Source organism: Scyliorhinus canicula, chromosome 19 (assembly GCF_902713615.1).
Source record: "Scyliorhinus canicula chromosome 19, sScyCan1.1, whole genome shotgun sequence".
Lineage (NCBI taxonomy): Eukaryota > Metazoa > Chordata > Chondrichthyes > Carcharhiniformes > Scyliorhinidae > Scyliorhinus > Scyliorhinus canicula.
This window is the reverse complement of record NC_052164.1, coordinates 101,239,483-101,253,684: the sequence shown is the minus strand read 5'-3', so window position 1 is coordinate 101,253,684 and position 14,202 is coordinate 101,239,483. Positions and strand designations below refer to the sequence as shown.

The window sequence follows — 14,202 nt, the reverse complement described above, 5'->3', positions numbered from 1 at the left end:
CTTTCCTCGTATGACCTACTCTCCATTCCAGGCAACATCCTGGTAAATCTCCTTTGCACCTTTTCCAAAGCTTCCACATCCTTCCTAAAATGAGGCGACCAGAACTGCACACAGTACTCCAAATGTGGCCTTACCAAGGTTTTGTACAGCTGCATCATCACCTCACGACTCTTAAATTTAATCCCTCTGCTAATGAACGCTAGCACACCATAGGCCTTCTTCACAGCTCTATCCACTTGGGTGGCAACTTTCAAAGATCTATGAACATAGACCCCAAGATCTCTCTGCTCCTCTACAACCCAAGAACCCTACCGTTAACCCTGTATTCCACATTCATATTTGTCCTTCCAAAATGGACAACCTCACACTTGACAGGGTTAAACTCCATCTGCCACTTCTCAGCCCAGCTCTGCATCCTATCTATATCTCTTTGCAGCCAACAACAGCCCTCCTCACTATCCACAACTCCACCAATCTTCATATCATCTGCAAATTTACTGACCCACCCTTCAACTCCCTCATCCAAGTTGTTAATGAAAATCACAAACAGCAGAGGACCCAGAACTGATCCCTGTGGTATGCCACTGGTAACTGGGCTCCAGGCTGAACATTTGCCATCTACCACCACTCTCTGACTTCTATCGGTTAGCCAGTTCGTTATCCAACTGGCCAAATTTCCCACTATCCTATGCCTCCTTGGTTTCTGCATGGGGAACCTTATCAAATGCCTTACTAAAATCTATGTACACTACATCCACTGCTTTACCTTCATCCACATGCTTGGTCACCTCCTGAAAGAAGTCAATAAGACTTGTAAGGCAAGACCTACCCTTCACAAATCCGTGCTGACTACCCCTAATCAAGCAGATGCTCAGAAATCCTATCCCTCAGTACCCTTTTTGCCTACCACCGAAGTAAGACTAACTGGCCTGTAATTTCCAGGGTTATCCCTATTCCCTTAATAGTTCAACCAGTTTCCTAACCATGTCAATAATTTGCCCTCAGCTCTGTGGTCTACCACCTTAGTTTTTTTTTTTTTTAATTGTTTTTATTAAAGCTTTTTTCAACCAGAATTTTTACATAACAGAAAAATAAATGAAAAATATTTAACAAAACTATGTGGCTATTATACAAAACTCAAATATACATTAAATAGACAATTTCCCCCCCCCCCCCCCCCCCCCCCCCTCCCCTCCCCTCCAGTTGCTGCTGACATTTTACCACTCCCCTAGAAAGTCAGGGAAAGGTTGCCACCGCCTGGAGAACCTCAGCAAGGACCCACTCAAGGCAAATTTTATTCGCTCCAGTCTGAGGAACCCAGCCACATCACTAACCCAGGTCTCCACGCTCGGGGGCTTTGATTCCCTCCACATTAGCAAGATCCGCCTCCGGGCTACCAGGGAGGCAAAGGCCAACACTTCGGCTTCTTTCGCTTCTTGCACTCCCGGATCCTCCGACACCCCAAAGGGGCAAATTAGTGTGGTCAATTCACCTCCCATGCCCATCTTTGGGTTGTGGGGGCAAGACCCATGCAGACACTGGTAGAATCCTTCACACAATCTAGCATGCCAGAACTGCCACCAGGGGGTTGATACAAAGCGCCCATTACAGTTTTAGATCCTTTTTTGTTCTTCAGTTCCACTCATATGGTCTCCACTGGATGCTCTCCCCTCATTATATCCCTCTCACCATTGAAGTGATAGTATTTCTAATCAGCAAAGGCTACTCTACCCCCTCGACCATATACTCTGTCCCTCCTATAAATTTTATAACCAGGTAGGTTTAGTTCCCAGTCCCAACCATCCTGCGGAGATTACCTGGTTGAATGCTTTCTGGAAGTCCAAACACAACATATCTACTGGTTCCCCTCTATCTATTCTGGTTGAGACCTGGAAAAACCACTACTAAACGTCAGACACTATTTCCTTTTCATGAAGCCTGTTAGTCTGGAGCCATACAGGTATAGACCAGATTATGGAAGAAAGTCTGTCATCCTTACCCAAAGGTGATTTGCGAACCAGATATGATTTGACGACAATCCATGCAAATGTATACAAAAAAAAGCCTTAGTCTAGGATTTAATATGAATGTAATTAAATGCGCCAAGATGTCACAATTTTGAGTTGGAGCGAATTATAAATAATGCATTTACTGCTTCATAGTTTGTTTGTTTTTTAAATATTGATGTCAGGAAGTTGCGTGTTCTTCCAGACTATAATCTTAATGTAATCATTGGTAACACAGACCATCTTGAAATCCAAAACTGACTTTTTAAAATAATTTACTTACAGAACTGGTGTGAGGTCCCTGTAAGATTGGACTGTCCCGAGCAAGTGCCACTATTACTTTGCTTTTTTCTCCAGCCCAGTGGACAACCATTTGATTGTGAGAATCATTGAGGTTCACCTACAATAAAATCATGAGGCAACATTAATAATTAATCAGTACAGGAGGGTGTAAAAAGACAATGCAGTTGCATTACAAATATTGCCAGATGTCAGCACCAGCTTGCAAACAGAAAATAGGCTCAATTAATAACACTTTATAATGTACCAATGTTTTTGTGTCTCCTATTGTAAATACAGAATTTGAGACATTTGTCAGTCAAGTACAAAAATTATTCCATATTTCAGCTGTTAAAAAAAAAAGACTTGTGCTGTACTCAAAGACAACAAAAATATGCAGAAGGTATAAACCCATTACCAGCAAGTAAAATAGAATCTCTCTCAATTGGTGGATAACCAGTGTGCACACAGCACATTGTCATGTTCCAAAGAAACACATGTAAGTGCACAGATCCTTCCACCTTTTCTTTTTCCCCCCTTGATTAAAAGAGCAATTTTCAGTTGTCCCAAAGGAAAGGCACTAGCTCAATGCAAGTCTTTCTTTTCTCTCTTATCATATAGGTTTTGGGCCTCTGCAACCAGGTTATTAAAAAAAAAGAGTGATGCTGGTGAGAATTTCCTCATTTATTTTTAAACTCCCTGCAAGTGGAAAGGCTAACAAGAGGAAAATAGTAGCATAATGATCATGTACTGGACTAGTAATTCAGAGACCCAGGTTAATACGCAGAGGGACATCAAATCTCAACATGGGAGCAAATCAATAAATCTGGAATATGGAGTCACGTCTCAATGAATTGGTGTAAAAACTCATCTGACTCACTTATGTCCTTTAGGTTAAGGAAATCTGGGGCAGCATGGTGAAAGTGGTTAGCACTGCTGCCTCACAGCACTGAGGTTCCATGTTCGATCCCGGCTCTGGGTCACTGTCCATGCGGAGTTTGCACATTCTCCCCGTGTTTGCTTGGGTTTCGCCCCCACAACGCAAAGATGTTGCAGGGTAGGTCAATTGGCCACGCTAAATTGCCCCTTAATTGGAAAAAAAATAATTGGGTACTCTAAATTTATTTTAGAAAAGTAAGGAAATCTGCCATCCTTACCCACTCTGGCCTACACGTGATTGACTCTCAACTACCCTCTGAAATGGCTTAGCAAGCCACTCGTGGCAAGGGCAAGAGGTCGGCCTTGCCAGTGACACCCACAACCCAAAAACAAACAGAAAGACCGGGCAGAATAGCTTGGACACTGGTTACATATCAAAACGTGAAAAGGTATTATGAAAAATGCATTTATTATCCATCAAGAGAAGAGATCACAAGCTCTTCCTGATGAACTGATATTTGGTAGCACTCATGGGAATTCAAACTTCACTTGAGCATAGTATATCAAACTGATAGTATGGAGGCTTTTGGTTTTCCAATAGTAGCCATGCAACATCACAAGATGTCAGCTTTTCCTCCTCTCTCCCAAACAAGTTTGTTTTAGTTTCTCACTTCCATCTCTTACCTCTAGCCAGCCACCCATCACATCGCAAAATGTTGAAACATAACCAAAGATTGTGAGAAAATACTGGACTTCTCAAAGCAGTTTTACAGCTACAAGAAGCAAACAAGAACCTAATCTTCATGAGCAAAGGAGGAAATGAGAATCACTAACTGTTGCTACCTGGGAAGCTTTATGAGCTACTTTAGCACTTCTAGATTTTCACCCACTCTCTCAAGTTGGTGAATAAAAAGGTCACATTCGCTACTCCAAATTACATTGTATGATAATGGAATTAGAGAGAAAAACATGATAGGTTGCTTGTGACATAATCAAGGACTTCTAATGATGTAATGTAGGGGGACGATGCGCACGAGGTGGTTCCTGCTAGCGTACTGTACTTTCTGCCCATTTTCTTAATACCACAGGATGTACTTCCTACGAAAGGAGACAAGGACGTACCCACAACCGCCACGACAGACACTACTGGAAGACCTACTGGACGCAAGTATCCTAGAGAAAGGGAACTGTAGTGACATGTATGACCGACTGGTAGATAGGGACGACACCGTACTGGACGCAACAAGGAGGAAATGGGAGGACGACCTGGGGATGGAGATCGGGTGGGGACTCTGGAGCGAAGCACTGCATAGGGTCAACTCCACCTCCACGTGCGCAAGGCTCAGCCTGACGCAACTAAAAGTGGTACATAGAGCCCACTTAACAAGAACCCGTATGAGTAGGTTCTTCCCGGAGGTGGAAGACAGATGTGAACGGTGCCAAAGAGGCCCGGCCAACCACGCCCACATGTTCTGGTCCTGCCCCAGACTCGTGGAGTACTGGACAGCCTTCTTCGAGGTAATGTCCAAAGTGGTGGGAGTGAGGGTGGAGCCATGCCCGATAGTGGCGGTCTTCGGGGTTTCAGAACAGCCAGATCTATTCCTGGGGAGGAGGGCGGATGCCCTTGCCTTTGCCTCCCTGATCGCCCGCCGTAGAATCCTGTTTGGCTGGCGGTCAGCAGCACCGCCCAGAGCTGCGGACTGGCTGTCCGACCTCTCGGAATCTCTCCAAATGGAGAAAATCAAATTTGCCATCCGAGGGTCGGACGACGGCCTCCACAGAACGTGGGAGCCATTCATGCAACTGTTCCGGGACCTATTTGTGGCCAATGTACAAGAGGAAGAATAGTCGGGGGAAGGTAGCGGGAGGGGGGGGGGGGCTACAGGTTCGTTACGGGGGTTCGATGGCTAGCTAAGGCCCAAAACCAAGCTAAATAAACATGTTGGGGGGGGGGGGGGGGCGCAGTTACTACTACGAAGATGCTTACCTGTAAATATGTATGTTAATTTTTGCGTGTTTGTTTTTGTTTGTTTTTTTTTTTCTCTCTCCTAACAATTTGTAATTTGTTCAATATAAAATACGAAAACTGAATAAAAACATTTATTAAAAAAAATACCACAGGATGTTTTCTCTTCAAAATCCAGGGGGGGTTAATGTAATAAAGGATCTTGTATGCCTGAAATACCCAAAAGTCAGGGGATAGAAGGTAGAAATCAGAGCTCTTCGATGGAGTGGCAGGTCTTCGAGTTAATCAGAGGGCAAAATGGAGAAGTCAGTCTCTGGTGCACCAGCCAAGGTGCTTTCCAGTATCTTGGCAAAGGAATTCGAAAAGCACCAGCGAATTGTGTCAGAGGATGTCTGGAAATCAATGGAAGAGGCCTTGGCCGCATTCAAGTGGCTCCGAGGAAACCAAATGAAACCATGGAAGCCTATGGAGCCACGATCAAAGATATGGAAGTGGCCCTTTCGAGCTACTTGGATTGCCTCAAATTGAATTCCCCCCCCCCCCCCCCCCCCAAAAATAGAATTTGTCATATATATATATATGTATGTATGTATGTTTCTGGAACATACCTCTTCTTTCACCTGAGGAAGGAGCAGTGCTCCGAAAGCTAGTGTTTGAAACAAACCTGTTGGACTTTAACCTGGTGTTATAAGACTTCTTACTGTGCTCACCCCAGTCCAACGCCGGCATCTCCACATCATTATTTTTAGAATGATAATGAGCTTCTTTGTTTAGGTTTGTTCGTAATAGATTTTAATATTAGGTCTTTGCTTCGCCTCTATTTGTATGTGGTTGTATTTGAAGATGAAGATGACGACGCGGGGTGGGGCTGCTGCAGATTTCTCTTTATCCAGATTTGATTTGGTTGGGTGGGCCTGGTTGTTCTACCTTTGGATGCTTTCCAATGGTGGGATGTGCTGAGCAGTCACAGGAAAGGTGGCTCTTCTCTTGGAAACTCTACAACCTCTGGGAGCGCAAACTTTGGGTTACAAACCTAACCTGAGCAAGAGCGAAATCTTCCAGGTGAACCCCCAGGGGGAAGCTGATCTGAGAAAACTGCCGTTCAAACGGGCCCAGACCAAGATCCAATACCTAGGAATCCAGAAAGCCCATGACTGGACACAACTCCACAGACAGAACCTGTCCAGCCGTGTGGAGGAGTTAAAGACTCACTCCCGCTCTCCCAGGCGAGAAGGGTGCAGACAATAAAAAGGAACAAGCTGCCAAGGTTCCTCTTCCTATTTCAGATCCCTCTCAATTTACATCCCCAAGGCAGATAAATTAATCATGATGTGTGTGTGGGCTGGAGAGAACCCCAGGATTCACAAAAGTGTCCGACAGAGAAGATGGAGCATGGAAGGTTTGGTTCTGCCAAACCTCCTGCTCTACCACTGGGCAGCAAATGCAGAAAGGGTGAAGGGGTGGCTTGGAAAGCCAGAGGGGGAATGGGTGCAGATGGAGGAGACCTCTTGTATTGGAGCATCCCTCTAAGCACTGGCCACCTCCCTACTCCCTAGCCTCCCAGCCAAGTACTCAAGGAGCCCAGTGTGATGGCCAAGTTAAGGAACAGGAGCCAGCTCAGACACCATTTCAAACTTGGTGACATTCGACTGTAGCCCCCATTTGTAAAAATCATAATTTATCCTGGCAAAAATAGACGCCACCTACAAAGCGTGGAGGAAGAACAAAGTGGTGCTGACAGTAAGAGAACTGTGTGTAGATGGTAGGATAACAACACTGCGGGGGGACTAACAGAGAAGCTCCAGCTCCTGAAAGGAACGAGCTTCGATACCTACAACTGCAGGACGTCCTCCACAAGGAAACCTTAACGTTCCCCCAATTACCAGGAGCGGGCAAATTATAGGACGGCTAATATGCTGACTGGTACCAACGAATGTTAGAAAAGGCAAGGACCCCGCTGGACAAAACACTGGCAAGATGGGAGGAGTACTCTAGATCGAGGCACTATATAAGATGAACCCCACCTCTTCATGCACCTAATGCAGTTAAAGGTGGTGCACTGACCAGGACACATGCCAGATTCTTCCTGGAGGATAAATGTCAGCAGTGTCAGGGGGGTCCAGCCAAACACACCCTCATGTTCTGGTCCAACCCCAAACTGGTCAGGTACCGCGGTGGCCACCTTTTTCGAGGCCTTGCCCATGGTAGTGAGGGGAGGGTGGCGCAATGCCCCTTGGTGGTGGTCTTCTGGGGGTCGGAACAGGCAGAGCTCTTTCTGAGAGGGGCCGATGCCATGGCCTTTGCCTCCCTTATTTCCCGACAGACTACACATGGAGGCAATTCGCCAGCCTCTTAAGAGGACCTGCTTGTGACCAGCAACTGGAGGGGTTGGCTATCGCTGTGTTATATTTTGTTCCTCTGAGCAGATACAATTGACTAAAGTGTGAGATAAAAATGAAAATCTTTCAATAAAAACATCAAAAACAGTTTTTGCAAGAGACCCATTTGCGGGTCAGAGACCAAACCAGGCTGCAAAAAGGGTGCGTAGGACAGGTCCTTCATTGGGTTTTGATGGTAGGGCCAGGGGTATTGCAATTTTAATTCACAAAAGGGTTCAGTTTTCTGCCTCCAAGATTTTGGCCGACAAGTTGACTGCGGATCTCTGACGGGCATGCCGGTGATTATGGTTAATATTTACCTCCCAAACTCGGACAATAAGAATTTTATTAATACCCCACTGGCCTCACTCCCCAATTTAGACTCTCATCAGCCCATTTTGGGTGGGGAGCTGAACTGTGTCTTGGACCCTAGATTGGATTGTTCTAAGTCATCTATCCAAGTGGCCAGGGTGCGTCACCTTTCATGGAGCAAATGGACGGAGAGATACTTGGCGCATCTTGCACATAAACAATAAAGATTTTGTTTTCGTCACATGTTCATCGGGCATATTCGCAGATTGAGTTTTTTTGTGGTACATACGTCTCTCCTCTCTTTAGTGGTAGTGGCTGAATACTCGCAAGTTATTTTAGACCATTCTCCGCACTTTATTGTAACTTGGTGCTGGAGTATGGCCCCACCCAGCGTCCGCCATGGAGGTTAAACACAACACTACTGGCAGACAAGACATTTTGAGCGCATGTCCACTGCCATAGAGGACTAACAAGAGTCAATTGTCCCTTCCATGCTTTGGGAGGACCTCAAGGGGGAATTATCTCCTATAAAAGCACATTTTGCGGACAGTGAGAGTGGAGCAGTAGAGGCTGGTGGACTCTACACTAGCAGTCCTGTTGTTGTGTCATCTCTCAAAATATGGAACCAGTAGAGGTGACACTTGGTACTATCTCATTAGGCACTTTAAGACCCTAGGCTGAAGTCTATCAGGACCCGGGCACTTGTCGGGCTGTGGGGCAGCAGTGCAAACCACTGTGGCCCCAATATGTAGGAACCGCAGGTTTCTAAACTAGAAGAGATGGACGAGATGTACAGGAATTGGTATAGGGAAGGGATAGAACGGGTGAGGGTTGTTTGTAGAGGGGAGGTTCACGAGGCAAGAGGAATCGCAGACCTTTAAGATGCCAAGGTGAAACAAATTTAGTTACCTGCAGGTCCAGGATTTTGCACGCAAGTAGCTGCCCTCATTCCCAAATACTGTGGGATGAGTTGCTACTCAGCAGGAGCTGAAGGGGGAGGGGAAACTTTATACATTTGACCTCATCCTTCACTAGATGAGCCTTATACAGTTTTACAGCGATGCATAGGGCCTATGAGACTCAGGTTTTCCCCAGAGGTGGAGGATGTATGAGAGGTATGTGGGGGGTGGCTGGTGAATCACGCTGACATGTTTTGGGCATGCACAAAGTTGGGAGGTTTATAAGACTCGTCAGAAATAGTGGGAGTGAGGATGTCGCCCTGTCCTATAGTGGCGGTTTTTGATGTTGGGGTCCTGCTGGATGGGAGCGGGGGCCAATGTTGTGGCCTTAGCCGATTGCCTGCCAGCGAATCATACTGCATTGGGAGGTCAGCTCAGCCACCGGGGAAGTGGGGGGGGGCACCATGACTGGAGGATTTTTTAAAAACTGGACATGATCAAGTTTGATCGGGGAGGGGGGGCACAGTGGCAAGCACTGCTGCCCCACAGCCCGACAAGTGCCCGGGTCCTGATAGACTTCAGCCTAGGGTCTTAAAGTGCCTAATGAGATAGTTGATACATTTGTCTTAGCTTTCCAAAACTCCCTAGATTCAGGGAAGGAGCCATTAAAACCATAGAATTCTTCAAGTGCAGAGGCGGCCATTCGGCCCATCAGGTGTGCACCAACTCTCAGAGCACCCCTTAGGCCCACTCCCCCCTCCCTATTCCCGTAACCTCATCTAACCAGTGGAAACCCACGCAGACATGGGGAGAGAATGCACAGTCACCCAAGGCCGAAATTGAATCCGGGTCCCTGGTGCTGAGGCAGCAGGGCTAACCACTGTGCCACCCCAAAGTAATTGGAAGATGCTCCATTATTCCAAAAAGGGAGAGAGGCAGAAAGCGGGAAACTACAGGCCAGTTAGCTTAACATCTATTGTGGGGAAAATGTTAGAAGCTATAATTAAAGAGGCTACAGAAGGGCACTTGGATAAATTCATGGTAATCAGGCAGAGTTAACATGGAAATCACGTTTTACAGTTCTTTAAGGAAGTAACAAGTGCTGTGGATAAATGGGAACCGGCAGTGTACTATGCCTAGATTTTTAGAAGGCATTTGACAAGGTACCGCATCAAAAGGTTATTGCAGAAAATATAAGCTCATGGTATAGGGGGCAACATATTGGCATGGATAGAAGATTGGCTAACAGAAGCAGAATGTAGGCAAAAATGAGTCTTTACAGGTTGGAAGATAGAACGAGTGGTGTGCCAGAGATCAGGGCTGGGACCTCTGTTTACAATTTATATTAATGACTTGCATGAAGGAATGGTTGCCAAGAAGTTATATGTTTTGTTAGGGACTGGAGATGGTGGCAGGATTTGGTGTGGTATAGGATAAGGGCTGAAGAGTTTTGGGCATCCTGAAGTAAGTGGAAAATGGAAGAGATGAGGGTGGCTAGGAGAGTACCAGAAAAGTTGAATTTGGAGGTGGCCTTGCCAGTCACACTCGCATTCCATGAACAAAAGAAATACATATATTAAAAGAAAAGAGAAAAGAAATTGGGTGGAAACAAGCAAAATGAGAATGAGATGATAATCTTTCTAGGAGGTGGTCATTACCTTGAAGACTCACATCAATTGGAATTCTACTACGAAAAGTGAGAATTAACTCCCATGACTGGTTGATGGAATGAAAAGGTCTTCAAATGCTATGCTGTTGGTCAATTCTTTATTCAAGCAAAGCTTCTTTTCAGATCAACTTCTCATTAATAGAAAAATAGAGATTTCTATCACTGCTTAATCTTTTGTTTGTATTGTAATGAAACAAACCACAGACTGAATTGGCCTCTTGAGTAATACTATTTTCATCAATTTATCTTGGATAAGTGCTGAGGGTTATCTGTAGTGAAATGGAATACTCCCAGTGGACAGTTCAAAAAGGGATACATGAAGATGGAATGTCTCCATCAAACATATTTTGTCCTCAAGTGTTTTACTCCAAGACTTGCAAGAGCAAATTTTCAAATGGGCTGAAGGATTTGGTCATTTAAAAGGGATCAAAAAAAAAAGAACAGAATTTGATTAAATATATTAAAAAGGGTAAAAAAACAAAATTGTTAAACTGATCATTTAGATGGCATCTAGGAATAAGGACCAATTTCAAAAGGTTTACTATTACCGTTTCAGTCTGTCTCAACTAGCCTTGGAAACAATGTACTCTTCAGAGATTAAACTGAGATTGAAGATAAAGCAGTTACCCAACAAGCATTAGGAGGAACTGTGGAATACCGTCCTGTGTATTTTCAAACCGCTTTTGTATCAGAGACAGCGAATGGAAAACTACAGTGGTGGCGGTGGGAAACACAACATCTGCCCAGACAAAATAATTTGTCCAGAATCTTGTACTATTGACTTAATGTTGTATGCATCTTTCCCTGTTTTATTAAATCAAAAGAGGAAAGAGCATTAAAAGTACAAATGAAATGAAATGAAAATCACTTATTGTCACAAGTAGGCTTCAAATGAAGTTACTGTGAAAAGCCACATTCCGGCGCCTGTTCGGGGAGGCTGTTACAGGAATTGAACCGTGCTTCTGGCCTGCCTTGGTCTGCTTTCAAAGCCAGCGATTTAGCCCCGTGCTAAAAGACCCTCATAGATCTGATCTAAACGATTAACTATTGTTAATATTGCCTAACTGCTCAAATGCTAATAGCAAGTCAGTATTGCGGATCAGCTGTATAATAATTCACAAATCCAGGTGCAGACTTGGAAGGCATGGGGAATGGATCATTGATAATAGTTTATGAAATTTAAATACACAGACAAATGAATTATCACATTGGCATGAAATTTCTCAATGGCTCAAATAGATATCTTAGCTAATTTTAGCAATGGCTAAAGGAACATCAGATTAAATAGTGTTCAACCTGGGGGGGGGGGGTTTGTTTAATTGAAAAGGCATTAAGTTCTCCTCACTACCTGTCCATAAATGTTTTGATTTATTTTTCTCTTTATAAGCAGTGGCATATTTCCCAGCCCCTCTGTTCTGGTGTGATCAAAATTTTCTAGCAATAACCCCAAAACAAGCTGGAGACAAGATGAATGCAAAAGGTTCCTTTATTTGCACACAGTTCATAATGTCCCCTCACCTTCAGATGGAGGGATTGAAAGGATGATTTACAGTACAGAGATCAAACAGAAGAATACTGGGTGGGATCCAGAGTCCAGAATCAAGTCCAATGTGGTATTTGTTCATGGAGGTTGGAAGGCTGTAAACCAATGTCATATAATTCCCTTTTACACTGGTATTGACTTTACAAGGTGAGATGGGCACGCAGGGAAGTCTTGTAGGTGACGAAGCAGCGTAGATAGGGACAGGTGTCCAACCTCGGCAGCACCTTTGCTGCCAGGCTGCTAGTCAGATAGTAAACAGCAGACCGAGCCGCTGCAGTTCAGCAAGGAAATATTACTTGTTCCACAAGCCAAAGACGCATGCCACATGGGTCCCATCTCTCCACCATCCTTGAAAAAGAATGTGTATCCATCATCTTTATTCCAATCACCAGTACATGTCTCAAACCATTAGGAATTGAAGGAAGGTTGTGGGGTCTTTGACTTAAATAATTAATTTCCTTCTGGCCAGCCTGGGTTATTAAATACGGATGGCAAATTTGAGCTGCACAGTCCACAGAGGGTCTTTCAGAGGTAGCAAGGTGACAGATTTTCTAAAACTGCCAAGTGGCATCTTTTGTTCAGGGGTCATGACAAACATAGTTTCAGGCATTTTAAACGGTCTTTGTTCAGTTTAGAATTTAGAAAGAGCAACAAGCATTATCTACATGTATTTTATAAAACAACATGCAGCAGGAGGTCGTGGATTCATAATAAAGGCAAAAAAGGGGAAATAAATACTCCACAAATTGGAGGTTGTCGGTTACAGTCTTACCATTAGAAGATGGTAGTGCTGCATTTGGTTTCCTAATTTTGGAACTTTGGATTCCTCACCTCAATTATTGCCCAGTAGGTATAAAAAGTATTAGTATTTGCCACGGTATGTTAATCTCGCTTTGTCCGATCACATACTTCTCAAATTTACTTTCCTCCTTTCAGAACCTCCTTAAAACCACCCTTTGACCATGCGTTTGTTCACCTCTCGCCCAATATCATTAATTCAACAATCTTTGTCAATGCTGCAGAGTAGATGTTGGAATGTTTTCAATGCATTATATAAATGCAGTGTTGTTATCTTTCCAACTTTAGAAATCAGAAAAATTACTGAACACTCGAGGATCATGAACACAATTCTTAAAAAGCATATGCAACAGTGGGAATTTCATATAGCGTTTTACATAGAGGGTTTTCTGAAATCAGTAATTCTACAATATCACTTCTCTATGTATTAAAAAAAAAGTGGCAATCAGAAGAATGTTGTGAGCAAGTTTTTTTTTAAAAAATTTTAAATTTAGAATACCCAATTCTTTTAAATTTCCAATTAAGGGGCAATTTACCATGGTCAATCCACCTACCCTGCACATTTTCAGGTTATGGGGGTAAGACCCAAACAGACATGGGGATAATACGAAAACTCCACACGGACAGTGACCCAGGGCCAGATCGAACCGGGTCCTCAGTGCCATGAGGCAGCTGTGCGAGCCACTGCCCCATCGCGCAGCCATAGAGCAAGGTCAAATCCAACAAATCTGTTGTGGATCTTCATAAAAACTAAACGGAGTGAGCAAAGAAACAGCGATATATTATATACTTTGATATTGGCAAGCGTTTGCATTCCACAAGGCTGGAAAGCAAAAAGAAAGGAAAGGAAGGGTTGGTCATTTGAAGTTAAACTTGAGAATGGTGAATCTGAGAAACAAAGACATGGAGGATGACTGGTCAGCCTCCTCGGGGGAGGTCAGAGTTCATACTACCATACAATACATTGAAAAATAAATTGAGAGCAGGGACTGATCAAAGTTGTTTTGACGCTGGACACCAGAGAAAAACGTAGACTAAGCAAGAACAGAGCAGGGCACTTCATGTGGACACTGGGGTGACAAGGACCAACTAAAAAGGTGGGTAAATTCAAAAAGGTGTTGAGATGCAAATAAAAGCTAAAATTGTATTATTTGACCTGTAACCTTAACCTGCTTGTGCAAGAAAGAGATCAAGTGTGTATACCTTGCTGAAGCCATCAGTTGTGTGCAGATGTGAATAACAGTTTAGGGAATAAAACAGGAGTACAAAATCTGTGGAAATGAGAAGCTCTAGTTTGGTGCACAAAATCTATAAAAAGGAGCTATAAACTGAAATGTGTCATACCGGATAGTGTGATACCTTTGATTGATCATTTACAAAGGTGAAGCTATGGAAATCTAGAATATTTGAATCAGAATAAAAGCAACACAAGTTCCTAAAAAGATTTGAATTAATTCAACCTTACTATCTTTG

At 43.9% G+C, this 14,202-nt stretch overlaps 1 protein-coding gene across 1 annotated transcript in view; it reads right to left on the bottom strand.

Annotated features, from left to right (window-relative positions):
* The window catches only part of sorl1 (sortilin-related receptor, L(DLR class) A repeats containing), a 203,277-nt gene that overhangs the window by 164,138 nt on the left and 24,937 nt on the right, over positions 1–14,202 (bottom strand). The window contains exon 2 of the mRNA XM_038779169.1: positions 2,290–2,406. Within this exon, the coding sequence (XP_038635097.1) occupies positions 2,290–2,406 (117 nt within the window). The remainder of the gene's footprint in view (positions 1–2,289; positions 2,407–14,202) is intronic.